The 19,749-nt window shown below is 36.1% G+C and overlaps 1 protein-coding gene across 3 annotated transcripts; it reads right to left on the reverse strand.

The window, feature by feature from the left end:
• Positions 1 to 4,885: 4,885 nt before the first annotated feature.
• On the reverse strand, positions 4,886 to 19,679 carry DNAAF10 (dynein axonemal assembly factor 10). 3 transcript variants are annotated; one of them, XM_014062479.2, is made up of 8 exons: positions 19,440 to 19,678; positions 16,090 to 16,190; positions 14,523 to 14,653; positions 10,774 to 10,875; positions 9,898 to 10,013; positions 7,733 to 7,867; positions 6,649 to 6,746; positions 4,886 to 5,631 (listed from the first exon to the last, which is right to left on the reverse strand). In XM_014062479.2, exons 1-8 carry the CDS (start codon positions 19,629 to 19,631, stop codon positions 5,424 to 5,426), a joined length of 1,083 nt encoding a protein of 360 aa, XP_013917954.2. In that variant the 5' UTR covers positions 19,632 to 19,678; the 3' UTR covers positions 4,886 to 5,423. The 3 variants fall into 3 exon arrangements, with proteins under 3 accessions (XP_013917954.2, XP_087572954.1, XP_087572953.1); XM_087716828.1 differs by lacking the exon at positions 19,440 to 19,678 and adding an exon at positions 17,162 to 17,180; XM_087716827.1 differs by lacking the exon at positions 10,774 to 10,875 and having other exon boundaries at positions 19,440 to 19,679.
• Between the last annotated feature and the right edge of the window lie 70 nt (positions 19,680 to 19,749).

The raw sequence follows: 19,749 nt of genomic DNA on the forward strand, positions 1-19,749 counted from the left end.
TAGTTTCTATCCATTGCTTCCTGTCTTGCCCTCAGGTGCTTTGGAGAATAGCTTGACTCCCTCTTCTTTGTGGCAACCCCTGAGATATTGGAACACTGATATCATGTCTCCCCTAGTCCTTCTTTTCATTAAACTAGACATACCCAGTTTCTGCAACCGTTCTTCATATGTTTTAGTCTCCTAATCATCTTCGTTGCTCTTCTCTGCACTCTTTCTGGAGTCTCAACATCTTTTTTACATCGTGGCAACCAAAACTGGATGCAGTATTCAGTTATGCATCAGTTAACAACTACATTTGTGGTAAATTTTTATTCTACCACAAATGTAGTTAACTTGCTTCAGACAAGAGAGACAGAAGTGTGAGAGGTAAAATGTTTCAGAGAAAGAAACCCCACTCCATATAGTCAGTTTTGTCCTGGGAAGATCTAAAACAGGTCAAGTGACCCATTAAACATACCTAGCCCACCAACAAAAAGAACTGGAGAAATTGAGCAGTTGACAAACAACCCTTTCAGCACTAGATGTTGAACTTAAGCAGCACACAGACATGTCTATGGAGATTCTCAGTCATCCAGGTCATAGTTGTCACAAAAGTGCTTTTTCAAGAGGCAACTGGACTTTCTGGTTGTTTCTTTGAAGATGTTTCACTTCTCATCCAAAAAGCTTCTTCAGCTCTGAAGAACCTTCTTGGATGAGAAGCGAAACATTTTCAAAGAAAAACCAGAAAGTCCAGTTGCCTCTTGAAAAAGTATCTTTGGGAAAGTAGAGGACATGCTTCTCAAACCTTGATTGGCTACAATGATCCAGTAATACCTGGCCAGCAGAGTGGATGGTAGCAATGTCATTAAGCCTTATCAATACTTTCCTGGTGTTAGAGCTCCTGGCATACTTCACACTTTGAGAAAATAGATGGGGAGTTCATGTTTTCAAAATTATGGCTTAAAATGACTGCAATTAGAAGCATTAAGATGGAGATTTGATTACATTAATGGCTGAGAGTTAAGGTATTGTAGGAACAGGGCTGATGTGTCACCCAACTTCTATAATCCTCAGCTTGTTTTGCTATCTGACAGTCTGATTTAGACTGGATTGTTAGATTGTTCTGTAGCTTCTTCGCTTTGAGCTTTATGTAAATTGTGTCGTGATTTATGACTTACCACTTTCTGTTACCATTTGGCATTATGATTTTTTCATTAAATCAAGAGCAAAACAACCCATGGCCTATCCAGCTTTATATCTCCATGCTGGAACATTTTAGTGATGCTATAGATTAGAGGTTCTGTCCTTGGATGGAGCAGAATGTACATTAACCCATCCCTAAGACTGAGTGGCTTTGGATTTTAGACCTCCCTTGGTTCTAGGAATTTTTCATCTCCTGGAAGTATTTTCACTGCTCCAAATTATCAGTGAGGTTTCACCAACCTACTTGGGCAATTAGGTAAGCTTCTTTCACTTATGACTGTTTGTGAAATAGATAATGGCCATGATCAGGAAAGCCTTTGTGTAGCTTTACTTTGTGTGCCAATTTCACCCTTTCCTGGGGGGGACAGGCTATGCTAGAAGGACCACTGCAGTGGCATTCTACGTTAATCTTTCCTTGAAGAGCATATGGAACAAAAGTTGGTACAAAATATAGCATTGTGAGCAGTGATGGGCACTTCTCAATGTCTACAAGTTACATTTCTGTTTTCGGGAGCTGCATTGCTTGCCATATGCTGTGGCATAGAGCCAAGTTACCTGGGAAATTGATTCTGCCTGATCATGGCTACCTGTCCTCCAAGTAACTTGGCAGGAGAGGGGTGTTATGAATCCCATCATTTTTTAAGAGTGCCACCTGCAGGATTCAGGGAGACAGCTTTTTCTGTTGCAATGTGTGGTGGAACAACATTTGAGACCAGGTTGGCCCCAAATCTGTTGCCCTTCTGCAAGGCCCTGATAACATCAGGGAAATCCATGCAGGAAGCCAATTCTCTTTAAGTTAATCCTAGAAAAAATGTAAATCATATTTCAGCTACAAGAAAGGAAAGTAGGATCTCTTCACTTCTAGCTCTGTATGCTTGAGTTCTTTCTCACAAAGCCTTTCCCAGAATAAAGACATATTTCATGGAATATACAAGACACAAGTGTGATATCAACCAATCTACGAAATGACAAACTACATGTGTCTGGGCTATCACAGTTGATCGGAAGTAATAGTTGAAGCTGAGTAAACAGCAAATTAAGAAGGGTTTAAAAAAAGATAACTGCAAGTGAACCTTCAAAGATCTAAATATGAAAAGAACAGTGTGCCATACCTTTCAATCATATTTTGTACATATGTAGGCATATAACAGTAGGCCATATATAACTCGTGAAGAAACCTGCGTGCATGACCTTGCATTAATACCCATGAGCCATATAATTGTATTTCTCTCTGCTTTAATTGTATTAGGAAGATGTCCTATCTCCCAAAGTTCTTTTTTTTACAGAACTTTAAATGTAGAAATAAGACAAATGGACAAACATTATTTAGTGTTGGGTTTTTTTTAAGTTTATACTTAATTATTAAAGCATTTCTTTGTTTGAAAAATAGCTGACAGAAAGGAAATTCATGCTGATAAAGCTAGTTTGTGCATATTAAAAGAAGTCTCTTGAACATCAGATAGATTAAATGGCAGAATTTAATCTAGCATCTACATCTTTGGGGGGGGTGAAAAACAAGTTTGGTAAATAAACATTTAAAAAGAAAAAAGAAAATACTAAGTGATAAATTAGAAACAAATTAGAAAAGTTTATACAATTAAATTCAATGTTAACTGATTTCTTGCAGTGCAAGATTGATTTATTGTGTCACACATTCATTTTTTGTCATTAAATCAATTTTAGGCAGAATATCAAAGAATATCAGCTTTCTTTCCCAGAAAGTGTTTTTGACTCATTTTATTTGAAACATTTCTATATTGCTGCCCATTATTATTTTTAAACAATGAAGGATTCCTAATCTGGATCCTGACACTGGCCATCCTATTCCCTATTTGAAGTTTAAGATTCACAAATACACATTTCAGGAGTCCTGGCACCCCTCCTCTACACCATCTTCTATTATCCCTCCTGTTAGTATTTCAGAATACATCTGCCATAGATCAGTGAGGTGGAAGGGGCCAATTGGTGCAGGAAATCAAATTGAAGTGTCCAAAAAGAGAGAAAAAATGTAATAAGAGAGCTCATTTCCCTGAATGTTTGCTGTTCTTTTTTTAAAAAAAAAATCTAATACTCATTTGGAATCTTCCTTTGTTATTGTTTCTTACAGCTTGCCCTATCCTTGAGCCCTTGAACCCATAGAAAGGCACTTGAGCCCATAGAAATAGTCTTAATCAAGTAGAAGTGCAGCTACAGAAACATCAGCTTTTCTAACCTTTCACTCAGTAGCAGCAATTTGCCGAGATAATATTTTTCCTCATGTATATTACAGAATGGTAGCTATCCATGATCCCAATTGCTGTTTATTTGAATCTTCTAGTTTTCCCACCACTGGTCACTTGTTTTTCAACCCAACCTTCCTATGCCTCACTAGCTCAACCTCTTTAATTGAAGTCTTCTTGGTTGCATCTGCAGTAGAATTTCTTATGCTTGTTCCTTTACATACAGATGTAGGTTTTAGGGTGTTAATTTCTGACTTTACTGTAGTCTGGTCAATAAATTATGAACAAAAGGGACCCAGGAGAGATTTATCAGCATCTTGTGACAATACTGTAAATTTTGACTCTCAGGGAAGTGGGCAAGAGTTTGACCTTTACTAATTTACATTCCAGGAAACGTATTGGGGGAAAATGTTAACCATCCATTGAAATATATTTCAATTTTATACAACTATTTTTTTAAAATCACTGCATTTGATTCCTAACTTGGATTAGCAAAAGAAATCATCCTGATTCTAGAGACTTTGGGAGAGCTCATGAATCTCATGAATGCCTGCTGCTATTCAAGGATAAATAGCTACATAGTCTAGACATATGAACTGAAAGGAAAATAATTTGTAATAATTTCTGTTAGATTGCCAATAAGAAAAAACCATTGTGATGAATGTACATCAGAACATTCTTGATCCCATTTTTCCACTTTTGACTTTCTATCTGATAATACAAGAAATACTGGAGAGGAAGAACATTGCCATAAAACTTTTAGTTAAATTAACTGCAGTTAAGCTTTGTTCATTTACTGAAAAATATCAGCTTTTTGTACTGAAGAGCTAGCAAAAGTTGAGATTTTTCATATTCTCATTTTCATATTCACCCCTTCCAGAAACTGACTTTTAAATTTGTTTAAAATGTGGATTTTGTACCGAAGCAGACAAATAAAATCCTTTTGTACAAGAGGGAACTGTTATTTATTGCAGAACCCATTATAAATGAGGCTGTATTCAATCTAATGAATCAGGCAGCACAATAAATTATTTAATAAATTATTGTTGCTGTTGTTGGATTTAAAAGACGCTCTGAATCATAAACTAACCAAACTATTTGCTAGTACATTAGATTAAAAAGTGATTGGCTAATTGTGTTTAGTGTTACTAAATTCATGTAAGGCTTATCCATGATTAATATAATCATAGTTCAATTAACCCAGTTAATTACATTTCACATAATGTGCTGACCATTTATTTATAGGGGCTGTGATTTGTGGTTCATACAACCACAAAACCATAATACAAGCCACTTTGATAACAATTTCTTAATAAACCCTTGGAAATCCTATAGGTAGTTTCTCTGACATACTTGTTTCAATGCTTGTCACACAAAAAGTTTTATCTTGCTTGATTTTTCTGTAATGTGCCCAATTTCCCACTAGAGGACAGGGTGACTATAGTCTTGGCTGTTTCACACAATCTAAAATCATTGTACTTAAATAATCCAAAAAATACAATTTTTATTTGACCCTATTAACAATTATATAAACATATCAGATAAATTACATCTATATATTTAAATGACATAAATCTGATTAACATCTATATCTCAATCGCACATTTTAAGGACATTTGTTTTTAAAGGCACAATATTTACTGATCTGAATACATATGTTAATGTTTAAACAGGTAGTCAATAACAAAAGAACAAATCTAATCTATTAAAACAGCTGTTCAAATTTTAGTCAGTATAATCCAAAACACAGGGTATTAGTACTTACGAATTCAAAAATAATTAAAATAATTCATTTAAAGAAAGTTGATTACATTGCAATAATTCTACTATAAGCGTAAGGTAGCTTGGATTTGAAAACATCTATAACAGTGAATAGGACTTAATATGTTAAACTACAAGTGCATTTTCTAGAAATGTAAAATCCACAGTTGATGAAAACTTTTTCACATCTTGTGTCTTCTCAATAAAGTTCCGAGTTTGTTCAAGGACACAGTTGGAAGTTTTTTACTGTTAGAAATCCTGTCAAATTTTGTTCAATTTTGTGACTATGAGTACTCTCACAGTCTGGTCAAATGAGCTACAGACACACAGACCACGTTTGTCAGGACTCCAGTCAAGACTCGAAATTGGCTGGGTTGATAATGTCACATTCTGTAAAAGGCTAACTGAACCCGCTACTCCCATTTCTGTTCCTTCTGAATCCTTCTTAGAGCGCTGTGCAGGGTACTCACTAAAGTAGAAAAATGAAATGGTTAAAACCACTTTATGAATATGTACAATGCAAATTGTTTTATTCTAACTTCCTACATTTTCTCCCAGAGCCTCATGATGGCTTCCAAGTGCCATTGCATTTTATCTTCTGAATAACTTTCTGACCATGTGTTAGATCAAAAGAAAGAGGTATGCTCAAAGGAAAGGCCTGGAGTAGATCTTTCAAATGGTAACTTGCATCTCACTAATGTCTGCCTGTTTTTTCTTGTTTTGATTTTTTTTAGAGGTGGGGGAGGGATTGGCACTATACTTTTATTTTTATTCTTTGAGGAGTTTATATAATTTTAATCAATATTTTGATTTCTAACTTGTTGCTATTAGAAACACTTCAGTCAAACTGATTTTTTTGTCTTTTAATTACTTAATTGCATACTTCTATGATTTTTTTTTCTATTGTAAATCTGTAAATATATAGTACCGTGTTTCCCCGAAGATACGACCTGTCCTGAAACTAAGGCCTTGCCACATTTTTCGTGTGGACAAAAATATAAGCACCCCCTGAAAATAAGCCCGCTGGCAACCCCCCCCCTCCGGCCAGGTAGAGCACCACTCACGGACCTAGTGGTATCCCGAAGGTGCCAAGCCATGGAAGCCAGGGGGGGAAGGCACTTACATTGCTTGGCGCCTTAGGAATACCCCCTAGGTCATTGAATGGCACTCTGCCCGGCTGGAGATGGGGTTTGCCAGGCAGCTGCTCGTGAGCGTGGTCACCTCATGGCTGCTTCACCCCTGAGACTGTGCCCGGCTCTTCAGGAGCCCGCTCGCAAGGGAGCAGCCGCACGGCAACCCCAAAACAATAAGCCCTCCCCAGATAATAAGGCCCAAGCCATATTTTGTAGGCCAAAAGAAAATAAAACCGTGTCTTATTTTCGGGAAAACATGGTACTTGCAATGTAATGTTATATGCCTGTACTTCAGCAAGGGGTACATTTGCATCACTCAAAAACGTAACTTTGATGGAAAGTAAAATACTTACTATTTCCAGAGATGAAGGTTTCCAGCTCCTCCACTTGTCACAAAGATATCTCTGTTCTGTGGTAAGTGCCGAACTTGCCACAAAGTGGACTTGTGAGCCTGACAACAAAATTATGTAATAAAATGAGAGAGAAAATAAAGAGATTTCTTTAGTAATTTTCTATAACAGACTGAAATCAAGACTCAAGAAAATCAGTAAAGTGAATGATTAGAAATACCTAAAAGTTTGTGTTTGTGCCCCAGATTTAATGCGCTATAAAGAATGAGCACACATTTATCTAATCACTAAGCAGTATGAGTCCTTGAGTTTAGAAGTTGTTGTAATTCTGGCAGTTACATGCCGGTACCTAATTCTGTAAAATGAGAGAAATTTTCCCTTATGTTTTCTTCTTGTCACAGAGAAGATGGAAGTTGGGGGAGTTTCATTTCATGCTTCGTGAAGGAGACAGACTTTATGCTTCTTAAGTTCTTTGATACAAAAAGGAGTGAAACAGTTATGGAGATTCAGCCAGAGAATGCAAAAGAAGGGTGTGATTGCTTGTCTGGGCAAGCTGCGAAGAAAATGGAAGCATCAAAAGTCTCTCTTCCAATGCACAAAGCCCATGGTGAATAAGAAAACATTTTTCTCTCTACAGTTCTTCCAGAAATACAAGACAACTCAGGATTTGTCACAACCACAATTAATTGCTTAATAGAGTTACCTAGCTCAATATGTAAATGCATATTTGACTCTTCTAGGTTGCTCATTCAGTTGTAGCACTCCTTCTGGGAGATATTCATCTTGTTCAATGTACATTTTCCATAGAGAAGGCTACAATACAAACATATTCTCCTTTTTCTGGATTAGATGTGCATCTTGAGATAAAGTGTTCTCCACATCTCAAAGGCTTCTAACCTTATTAGCTAAAAGAATAATATTTCAATTCATTCTCAATTTAGATTTGTATGAGACAAATATTTCAGGGATTAGGGCATGAGTGCTTTTGAACAACCTCCTCTACCTCCATCCCCTCCTTCAATGGCATGTGGCAAGAGAACACCTCCCGCTATAAATTAGCAACCTCTTTTTAAACAAAATAATTTACCTTCTCCGAAACAGAAGCAAAACCTTTAGTTGGATGCTGAGTTCTCATATCAAAAACATGAAATTTTCCTTCAAGCGATGTAGCCACCAATTTGTTCATATTTATATCTTTCCTGTCAAATTCAACACTACAGACCTAGAAATTTAAAGCAAGCAACCAATAAATTACAACTGAATAACACATCATTAATGTACTATATGTATATGAGTTCATTACATGAACTGTAATGCAGTTTATTTAGAGGCACATTCTATCAAGGGTGCATAATCTAGACCAGGGGTGTCAAACTCGATTTCATTGAGGGCCACAACAGGGTTGTGTTTGACCTTGGAGGGCTGAAGTGGGCATGGTCACGGTAAGTGTGGTCACTGTGAGTGTGGTCGGGGTGAGTGTGGCCATGGCATTTGACATAGGCCCAAGATGTATTTTGCCCCCTTTGCATTCAAAACAGCTATTCCAGACAAAGGGAGATTTACTTTCTGGCACAAATAGTCTCAATTCCATAATGTAGAGATTAAAGACATGTAGAGTCCCCAGCAGCTATAGGGCTTGACTCTTTTGTATAGGAGCAGATCTGAATATATGCACAATATTGTCAGAACAGAGAGGTTTAAAGCCTAATGTGAGTTAAGACAACCTAAACAACATCCAGGGTATTATATTTATACTTACTGGGTTGAATGATAAATTAACATTTAGAACCTTAAATACTTTTAAACAAAACAATTCATTTCTCTTTAATTCATCCATATCTCCTTTTTTGTCTTCTTCATGTATTAATCCGTCTGCCTTATTTATGGCATTTCTCCATCCCCAAATAACAAAATTGTACACTCTTTGTTATTGCTTGGGCAATATCAACTCATGTTTCCCTTTTCCCTGTTGAATCTGTCCTTTGAAATATTAACTAATTCTATGTAGAATACTTTAGATGACCCTCCCATTTTTCATTGAAAACATTAAAATATTATTCCAGATATCCATTGTAAAGAGGAACACTGTACAACACAACAAAACCATCACAATATATTGCTAAATGTCTAGAAAGATTCAGAAAATATGCATGATGTGTGGAAACATTTCCAGTTTCATTCGGATTACAACTGGATACACATTAAATCTCACTGACTTCACTGAGTTTTATGCATACCTGACAAAAGCTGCTTTCTATCTGCCAGATTTGCACACTATCTAGTCATAATATGATTTGATTTTGACTCTGTGTGTTCTGTAAATTCAGTCCTTTGTGCTTTACACAGTAAATCACAATCTAGAAATAACCACTGGACATTTTCACATGACATACTGTATTAAAAAAAATCTTAGAGCTTGTGCATACTACCATATCCTACATCCAATCATGTTCTGCATTTTAAGTTTTTAGGCTCACTATACTGTTTACAAACCATTATGGGGGAGATAATACAATCCAGTTGTAAGTCAAAACCAAGCAAATTACATTATAGCCACAGATAAGTCAGCAAAGTCTTTGGATTAGGCCTGTTCCATATTTTTAAACTGGATGAAACCAGGAAATGTGTGAAACAGCCAACAGGAAGGAAGATAGAGTGCATGGGGTGGAGAAAGAAACATATAAATCACGTCCCAGTCAGACTGTGGAGGAGGCAGTGGGAGCCAAAAACACCCCCTCCCCACAGCCTGGTTTTGGCTGCCAGACTAATGTAGGAGGCTATGAAGGCCAAAAACGGCCTGCATTCACCCCCTGTGGCCCATTTTGGCCAGCATAAGCACTGCGGGCTGGTCCTTTCAGGCTGGCCCCATGGGCCACATTTAAGCACCCATGGAGTGGATCCGGGCCACGGGCCTTGAGTTTGACACTCCTGATCTAGACAGAGAATAGCTAGTTCTCTAGTTCTCTACTTAGCCCTAATGGAATCAAGAATTATACAATTTCAAAACATTTTACACTTCAATAATATTTCTGAATTTGTCATTTAATAGTATCACTGAAACTACAATTTATTTTGATTTTCATGCTTATTTTAAAGAATATTTGGTCTGGCATAATGTTCCATTACAGATTGACCATACTGCTAGTCTAATGGTCAGGTAAAACAAACTGATTAACTAACAAACAAAAACTCTAAAATGTTACCCATCCCCACAGAACTACAAAGATTTGTGAAGAAAAAAAAAAGTCTAACCCCATTCTTAATGTTGGTCTCCCATCGTAATGTCATATTCCTAAGGTCAAACAACTTGATGTCCCCGTTGTCGTAACCAGCACATACAACCCGTTCTTCTTGATTATATGCATTGCCTAATTAAAATACAATGACAGTATTCAGATAAAGAATCAACAATAAAATAACCAAACATTAGCCTAACAATCCTGTATTTGTACACCAATTTTAAGGAAATACATTTTTAGTAAAAGTTTTGCAATGAAATAGACAAATCATAGCATTAAAGCAAAAGAAGTAGCAATCACAGTATTTATATGTTATTTTAAACAATACATTAATGCACATATTTTCTCTGTGAATAATAGGATTTGGAGTATTTAAACTGGTTGTTTGATTCAAATGGTCTGTTTGATACTGGAAAGGATTAAAGGTAATAGGTTGATGCCTGATTTCTAGAGAAATAATTTTATGGGCTAAATTTCAAACAAAATTTTCAACTTTCCCTAATAATTTGTATCTGCTTTCTGTGTCAGAGCATCTGAAAAAAGGAATATTGTGATATTCGGTAATACTCTGGATTATTTGAAAATTATTCTGAAGAAATGCTTTGGACCATGCACAAACAGAGTTTATTGCTTCAATTGAGCACAAATTCTGCATACAAATGTATGCATCTCAACACTGCTCAACAGTGTTCTCAAGTTTTGAAGCCTGAAAAAACGCCTGTTTTAATGAATGTCAGAAAAATATTACATTTGTGTAAGAACCTAAAGACTTTTTTTCAATTTTTTAAAAAAGGGCAAACAGCCATTCAGAGAACAAAGTAATGAGAAGCAAGATAAATTCCATGATCAATTTCTATATGGCATGAATGGATTAGAAACTCAGACCTACCAAATGCAACTGTCCAGCAATCTCTTGTACTCTCTCCTTGCGCTGGTTCCATATTGGCAACTGGAAAATCTTTTTGTCTTGGGTCCCAAACTTTCACTGTCCCTGCAACCATCAAATGAATTTGTATTTATTCTTCTACACCACACTTTCAGCTTACTTTTGAGAAAACATTATGCATATACCTGCAGAGTTATCTGTCTTGTGTGTAAAAAAGTCTGGGTTTAATTTAGCCCCTGGTGACTTCACAAATAAATCCATGTAGTTTTCTTGATAACAGTATAAAAACAGATTACCATTCTGCTTTCCACAACTTCTACTGTACGCCTCTTCATTTCCAAAAATTATCAATGACTGACACTATTACTAATAAAAGATAACATTTCAGTCGGTCTGGTTATTATGTACATTATAACATTATATAAGCATGATCATATCTATCCCCAATGTCTTTCTGATGAGCCACGTTTCTATAATTTCTTCTGACTGAAGAGAGGTCAGAGGTCCTCTCTTCTTCCTGCAGAGGTTTATGCCACCATGGAAACCAGAGCATGATCTGACTATCACAAAGAACTAATGCAATGTTCTGTCATCTGATTACATTTTAGCTGCTTAAAGACATAAATCAGATCTAATGTGAGGCTGCCTACATGAATTGGGCCTATGTTCCCCTAGAACAAGTTCATAGTTATCCTAGTGGCCCTGAACCCCATCTTCCCTCCCCAGGAAGTGTAAGTTGGTGCCCAAAAGTAAAATCTTTTACCTGGGGATCATATAGGAAATTGAACTCTAAATAAATATCTCCCTGTCTTTCCTTGTCATAACCTTATTTGGGGATATTTTCAGCTTCACAGGCTAATCTGTAGCTCTTGTATTTTCCAGAGTTTCCCCATTCAAGGATTAAACAGATCTGAATGTTTCTATTCCCAGACAAAGTCAGCCAAATACTACCAGTTTAAATATACTTTATAAATCAGTCTTAGATTTTCGTAACTGTCTTATTTTGTGTTTCTCTCTTTTTCATTTCATACATGTAGCTATCAGTTTGTTCCAGCTCTCTAATGACTTATGTGAAAATCCTGTTCGATGGAGACTCAAAATAGAACATACAGCATATGTAGATCTTATTGCAGAATCTTGTAACCATATCATATGGCAACTGAGGACTCTCACATGGAAAAAGGCTGGCCTATAATACCATTACCAATTTTATGCGAGTGAAAAATGTCTATGGAATGTCAGGCATAAACTGCAATGATCAGCAAATTTAATCTGCTTAGTTGGAGTTGTAACATTGTTCTCTTTCAATCCTTCAGAATCCGCTGTATTACAAATAAATGTGTAGCTTGTTATCATTGATATTCCAAAAATATTTGCTTGTTTAAAAAATGTGGTAATAGTGATAAATCAATTTCACAGGAAAAAAACTTTATAAGGTAAGGTCATACTTTTAAAATTCTCTAAATACAAGTATTCCTTGATTTACAACCATTTGTTTAATGACTGAAGTTACAACAGTGATGAAAAACTAACTTATGACCAGTCCTTAAATTTATGACTACTGCAATGTTCCCCCCGTTCCTTGATCAAAATTTGGGTGCTTAGCAACTGGCATATATTTACAACAGTAGCAGGATCCTTGGGTCATACGATCATCAATTACAACTTTCTTAGGTGCTTCCAACAAGCAAAGTCAATGAGGGAAGCTGGATTCATTTAACAATTGTCTCAGTCACTTAATGACCCAGCTCATTTAACAACCACATTGCTTAGCAATGGAAGTTCTGCTCTCAATTGTGATCAATAAAATATTACCTATAGATCTAATCAGTTTTTGCCAATCTAATGGCCTCCAAACAAGCAGCACTACCTTTCGTAAGAATCCCAGCTAACTTGGCTGTGGCTGGGAATAGTGGAAAATTAGTCCATCATATTTGGAGGTTGCAGAGTTTGAGAAAGCTGACCAAATTAACTTGCTTGCTCTAATGTTTAGATGCAATCCAGATCTATTATGTCATAGTCTCCATGAAGTGTGAACTGTTCAGAAAAACTTGTCTTCTCTTTAAACTATATGCAACCAAATTTATTCATTAGCTGACATATGAAAACATGTATTAATACCTTACAGGAAGCATGAACATTGAACTTCAGTGATCTTCTGCTTATAGCAATACCTACAGTGATTTATTTCAAAGCTGTGTATCGTTTTACAAAGCCTGAGATGTAGCCACACAGTAGCTTTTTACAAAATATGAAAAAAATAAACTAAGGTTCAAAAACTTCTTCAAAAGAGCATGCAGAATTCTGAATAAGGATTGTTGCTTTTGCTTCCCACCAGAGAGAGTAATTGCTACCCCATCTGGGGGGGGGGGGGGGGAATCTACAGCAAATATATTTGCTGAAGCTGCAGGCATACAACTAGACAGGCCAGGAACAAAATATTACCTTCTGCCATTTAGGGAAATTGCCAGGGAGATGATGGTCAACATATGGACACAGATTCTCATTCTTCCATCTTCTTTTTACATGTTCTCTCCCATCCATATTTATTTGTTAGGTTTATATTTCATCTTTTCTCCAAGAACTCAAAATTGTTTGTCTCTCTTTTTATAACGTTGTATCAATCTTTTTGTCCCTCTACTGAGATGGTTGGTCTCCTTCTAGCAGTTCTGAAGCTATTATATAGGAAAAGCTAAGACCATACCATTGCTCTTGAAGTCAAAATCAACCCATCCACCAATCCCAGGCCAGCGAATAGCTGGGAGCAGACTTCATGCCAAATGAGCCAGGACAATGGCCTACTCCACAAGGCATGGATAGTTAATACAATATCCTATGTGCCTGGTGTTTTTAACTCTGTTCAACTTTTCAAGAGGTGGGGGGATTAGGCAGAGTATAAGAGGTAAAGGGATATTTTTTTATCTCACGCTGTTGTTTTTTTTAACAATGAGATGCCTCTTAAAATTTTTTTTTCACTTTCTCACCATCAATATCTATACATGGAATTTGTTTTTAAGATAACATGTACTGTACAGAATTTACTGCCCATTTAAGAAGTGATTATTATATATAACTCATGAAACATTAGATATCATAGAAGTATTAGTCCTACCAATAAGCTGCCACACAATTATTTCTATCCCTAAAATACCTCATTTGCAAAAGTAGTATATGTAGTCCATTTTATGAACTCAGAAATAGGCATTCAAATAATTGAATGCTTAAAATATTCAGTGGTTTTAATTCTTAGAAAACGGTTTACTGAAAAGTTGCTTTAGCTTGTTCTTTTTGCATGAGGCTTCATCTCTCAGTTTAAGAAAAATAGGTATTAAGATATAAGAAGTCCTAAGATACTTATAAATCTATTTCAGAATTAAGATTTTCTATTATGTTCACAGGGATTGCTCACTGAAGATTATATTGTTTATATTGTTCAGCCAAGGAACTGTATCATTTCCAGGAGAAATCATAATATTTGGTATTGAATGCAAACCAAATGTATTACTCATTGAAACTGCCTGTTTATAGCATGTGAATCCAGATTTTCAGATTTGATAGTCTGATGGGGAAAAAACCATAAGGAACTCATCACTATGTATTTTCCATTCAATTTAAAGTTAAGATGATCTTAAATTTAAAATCAAAGTTAATTCATACCATTGCAGGTTTTACAGATTTAAATTATGTATATTCTATTCTAATCTACTTCCCTTGTTCTCGCCTTTGATGGCATTGCAAGGGAACTAACTTACCATCACGACTTCCTGTCACAATTTCTGGGGCTCCTTCACCAATCCCCAGACCACCAACTCCATCAATGCTATTTATGATTTCTTTATGCCCCTTCACAGAATATACTGGTGTTTCTGGAGCTTCCAAATTCCTAAACAACAGAAATGGAATTGTTACTTTGTTCATAAACATCTCCTTCATCTAGAGTTCATCTCTTGACAACTACATGGATACCACAGTTTTCTTGATGGCAATATGGAAGGAGTTTGTCATTCTCATCTTTTTTAAAGTTTTATAATTTCCTAATTTGACCTATTTCCCATGACACTTCCTGGTAATCCATAAAATCTGCTTAATATCCAACACAAGATCAGGATCATGTATTTATATTTCTCAGTAAATCTACTTAGAAATGTAACATTCAATATACTTAGTACAGCTATGCATTAGAAAATAATTCTGGAGAAATGTTTCTGTCTTCCTGAGGTCACAGTACCTCTCTATTATTCATTAAAATAGTCGGGGGGGGGGGTTCAGAATTTTACATAAGATTGGAGAAAAGATGCAGCTCCTTTAAGGAACCAATTTATTAAGATAAATATCATTCTTGAAGTAACCACCTTTTTAAGAATCATATAGAAACTTTCAAAAAGACGACTGCTTTTACAGAGTAGTAGAGAAACATGTTTGCAAAAGATTCAAAGTGCTTCTGAACTATTTTTAATGTGTAAATCTAAAAACTAGGCTCATCTATTCATACATGGCACACCAGTCATCAAATTGTTACCTAGTGCCATTTATAAATTTTCTGATGAAAGAACCAATGGCAAGATAGTAACAGTTGCAGAATACAGCATACTCATTTGTCTTTACTATATAGAATACTGAATACTGACATGAAGCTTTTTCTTCTTTAAAACATGGCAGAAGTCAAAAGAAAATATGTGTTAATACCCCCCATGATGTAAAATGAAGATATAAAATTATAATTTAGTTACAATGCAAGGTTTTAAAAAAATGTTTTTACAAACATTTATTATATAGTCCTTCACATACGACCATAATGGAGCCTGCCCATTATAATCACGTTACAATGGTCCTAAATCATAAATTGCCCATTACAATCACATGTTCTAACGGTCATAAATCAGTTCGGTCATGTCACCAACCAGCCATACTGTGGAGCACTCCAAGTGTGGACATATGATGGGGAGGAGCAGCTGTCAGAACTTCAGAACCCGGTCATAGCCCCCCTTTGCAGGTAGGTTGCCATTTTGAATGATCAGTAAGTGATCAACCATAAATCAGGACTACCTGCACTGCATCACAGATTGGTCTGAAAATTAACCTGGGCTTAAAAATATATTTATAATTGGGGCTGGAAGATTCAGAAAAAGACAACCATAAAAGATAATAAAATTAATTTGGTCTTCTTCAAAGTAAAAGTTTTATTGCTGTCTAAAAACCTAACACTTCTAAATTATGCATATTTAAGACAGTGAACAATACTGATTTTACAATGACTTTAAGTTATCAAATAAAAGATAAGGCCATATCTTTAAAATTTGCAAAAAGAACATTTCTTACCATATATTTAAATTTCCACCAAAATCTCCAGTAGCTAAGTATCTTTGTTGCAAAGAAGCAGCCCCAAAGGTTGCACATTTAATAGGTCGTGATTTTTCAATCTGGAAGTAGGGAAATGTTTACACTGAATTATTATTATTTTCAATTTATGTCTTATTCTACCTGTTAGATAATATTAGAGTCAAACATTGTCTAAACACATTTTTTTTAGTTCCATTAGGGTTCAAATGAATGAACATGTTTGACTTTAATAATTAGCTTTTGGGATACAAAAATTGCAATTCTATACACATTTTTTGGGGAAGAATTCTAAATAAGTCAAAGCATCTTATCATTGCAAAGGCATAAAGACTGCCTCTCCCATGCACTTTCTCCTTTATTTTCTCCAATTTATTCTGAATCTATTTACAAATTATTAGCCTCGTACTTTCTAAATGCATAATCTAAATAGACATGAAACAGAAAAAATAGAAGCTGCCATCAAAGTTTCCATAGTTGAAAAAATAAACAGGATATATTTCAAATTTAATTTTTTGAGAAACAAGAGTATACTGCTTGCTTTTACAGATTACTACTAAACCTCTTTAATTTGTAAAAAAAAAAGGTGTAAATCACACCTTTTAGTGTGAAGTCATTTCTTAATTGCAATTCGTATCTCAACCTTCTAAATATAGGTAAGTCTTCAACTTACAACCATTCATTTAGTGACCATTCAAAGTTACACCACTGACAAAAGTGACTTCCGATGAGTTTTCACACTTGACTATTGCAGCATCCCTATGATCATGTGATCAAAATGTGGATACTTGGCATGTATTTATAATGGATTGCAATGTTGACAAACTCAACGGGAAAGCCAGATTCATTTAACAACCATGTTACTAACTTAACAACTGCAATGGTTCACTTAACAACTGGGGCAAGAAAGGTTGTAAAATGGAGCAAATCTCACTTAACAGTTTTGCTTAGCAATGGAAATTTTATGCTTATGCTTCTAAGTCGAGAACTACCATACAAATCACACATGTGTTTAACAGGACTAATATCTATAAATTTATACACAGAAAGATACCATTAAATTCTGAATGATCAACATTCAAGTTTTCCAGATCCATAAAATCCAATTTCTTTACAGAAAATCAAGTTAAGATGCAATTCTTTCATATAACTTTTGAGACAAGATGAACTGTTTCTGTAAAAACATGCAATTATATTCTCTGTTGTTTGTCTTCACAATTCCACTTTATATGGGCAACTTCATCTATTTATTCTTCCCCAACCTTACATTTATTATGTTTTTGTAGATGATTGGGTTTTTTTTAAGTCCACAAAAAATATAGATCCCTGTCCCACATTTCTTATAAGATATATACTAACATACTGTGCTTTTCCACATACTTTTCTTCACAGCCAGTATATTTTGCATGCACTTCAGTTGCAAACAAAACTTGGCATTACAATACTAATATAATTGATTTAACCCATCCAGCTAGTTTAGGGAAAGGATGTAGATCTTCTAGAGAACACTTCATTTCAAAGTAGATATACCCCATTTCAACTCTGCCAACAATTCATCAATGCCATTCATGCTAATCCATTCATATTAAAACAAAGGCTCTTATAAATATGCTTGTTTTTGGAAAGTAATACTACAACTAAAACCTAATTTTTTTCCCTGAAGTAGCAAAAAGTGATGTACTTCCTGTGAGGATTTAATTATTGTATTTTGTAGTCTACAAAGTCAATCTGTACTATAGAAAAGGATTTTATTTGTCCTTAAAGCTTTTTAAGACCAATAGGTAGTGTATCTCTTGCACTGCTATGGCTACAGTAATTAACTGCAGTGTTTAGTACAGTGTTATGTATACAAGAACAGTTAATGCCTATTTCCATGGTGAGCACTGGTGGCATTCTTTATTATTCATTTAACACATACTGCTTTGCCAAATACTGGGTGCTGACATAGCTAAAAGATACTAATGTCAATACAGATAGTCTTTGTGGCCACAATTGACCCCAAAATTTATGTTGCTAAGTAAGACAGTTGTTAAATTAGTTTTGCTGCATTTTACCATCTTTCCTGCCACAGTTGTTAAGTGAATCTGTTTTTCAATCTGCTGTTGTTAAATTAGTAACATGGTTGTTAAATGAATCTGAATTCCCCTTGAATTTGTCAGAAGGTCGCAAAAGGGGATCACATGACATGAAATCACATGCAACTGTCATAACTATGAACCGGTTGCAAAGCATGCAAATTTTGATCACATGGCCATGGGGATGCTACAATGGTCATAAGTATGAAAAATGGTCGTAAGTCAATGCCATTGTAACTTTGAAGTCACTAAATGAATGCTTTTAAGTCGAGAACTACCTATATATATTTCTTCACTATTTATTCTAAGGGGCAGTTGTATGCATTCTATTAATTGGAATTGAGCCTTCCAGTATTAAAAGGTTAATACTGAAATGATCAATAATCTTTAAGCCATTTTCCTATTCCTCCTTGTGCATGCATTTGCATCATGCTTCTGACTCTGTACAAATGCTACATTGCAATTAAATGCCAGGGGACGGAAACTCCAGGCATCCTACTTGTAAGAAAATGAATGTGGGTGTTCCCAACATAGGGCAATCTTTACTAAGTATATGAAGAGTGATAGAGGCCAATTCCTGATGTTAATTCTTGATAAACGTATATAATTCACACAAGACCTCAATCCCAAGATACCTCATTTGGTAAATGGTAAAACCTCATTAAAGCACACATACAGAAAAATAGGCAGACACATTTAGATACCATTCCAAAGACAATAAAAAAGGAAAAAGGACCAGAATGCATTCCCTCCAGTAACCCACATCTAGATACGCAGAGATTAACACTAAGCAAACAATAAAGCAAAAAAACTTATAATCAAGGAACTACCAAAGAGAAAACCACATCCCACCAACTCTAATAGGGCATGTTATTGTACATGAAGAGGGAGCAAACCCCACACTCACTAGCACTGATGATGCTACCTAGTTGGGTAATGAAACACCTGCGTGCAAACAATCAAGCCCAGAGAGCACAAGGACTTGGTAGTTCAACCCTGAGCTACACATATTCTCTCTTCTATTGGAATTAATATATCTTCCCTCGATCTCAGCCGGAAAAAAACAAAACTAAGGGAATCCACGGTTGAGCTTCTACTTAAGCCCAGGAAAGCATTCCGAGGCCTGGGCAAGGAAGCAAAATTAACACCGTGGTTGGCAAGTATGCGCTGCTGGGAGTGAGGCTGGTATTCATGGGCTTCTTGCTGCTCCTGCGGGAGAGCCGGGGCTGCAGCCCGGTGCTTTGTTCCTTTTCTTACTTCACGGAGGAGGACGAGGCGGCCGCCTTGCAGCTCGTAGAGCTGAATGACGCCGGTGCCGCGCGGGAAATTGCCCAAGCAAAGGAGGCGAGCGCTGCAGGGCACCCATTTGCAATCGAATACAGTGTAATTCAAGCTGTGTTGTGTATGCGCGATGATCTGCGGCTTCTCCAGCAAGCCTCCTGCCGACATGACGGCAAGAACCGCCCCTGACGCCCAACGGCATCCGACGGTGCCGGAACCTTCGCCACCCACCCCCTCCCCGTTTCAGCGTCTCTACGCATGCGTAAGCGACGGAAGGGCAACACAT

Source organism: Thamnophis sirtalis, unplaced genomic scaffold (genome assembly GCF_051295495.1).
Source record: "Thamnophis sirtalis isolate CommonGarterSnake01/CBP01778 unplaced genomic scaffold, rThaSir2_p1.2 scaffold_5, whole genome shotgun sequence".
NCBI lineage: Eukaryota > Metazoa > Chordata > Lepidosauria > Squamata > Natricidae > Thamnophis > Thamnophis sirtalis.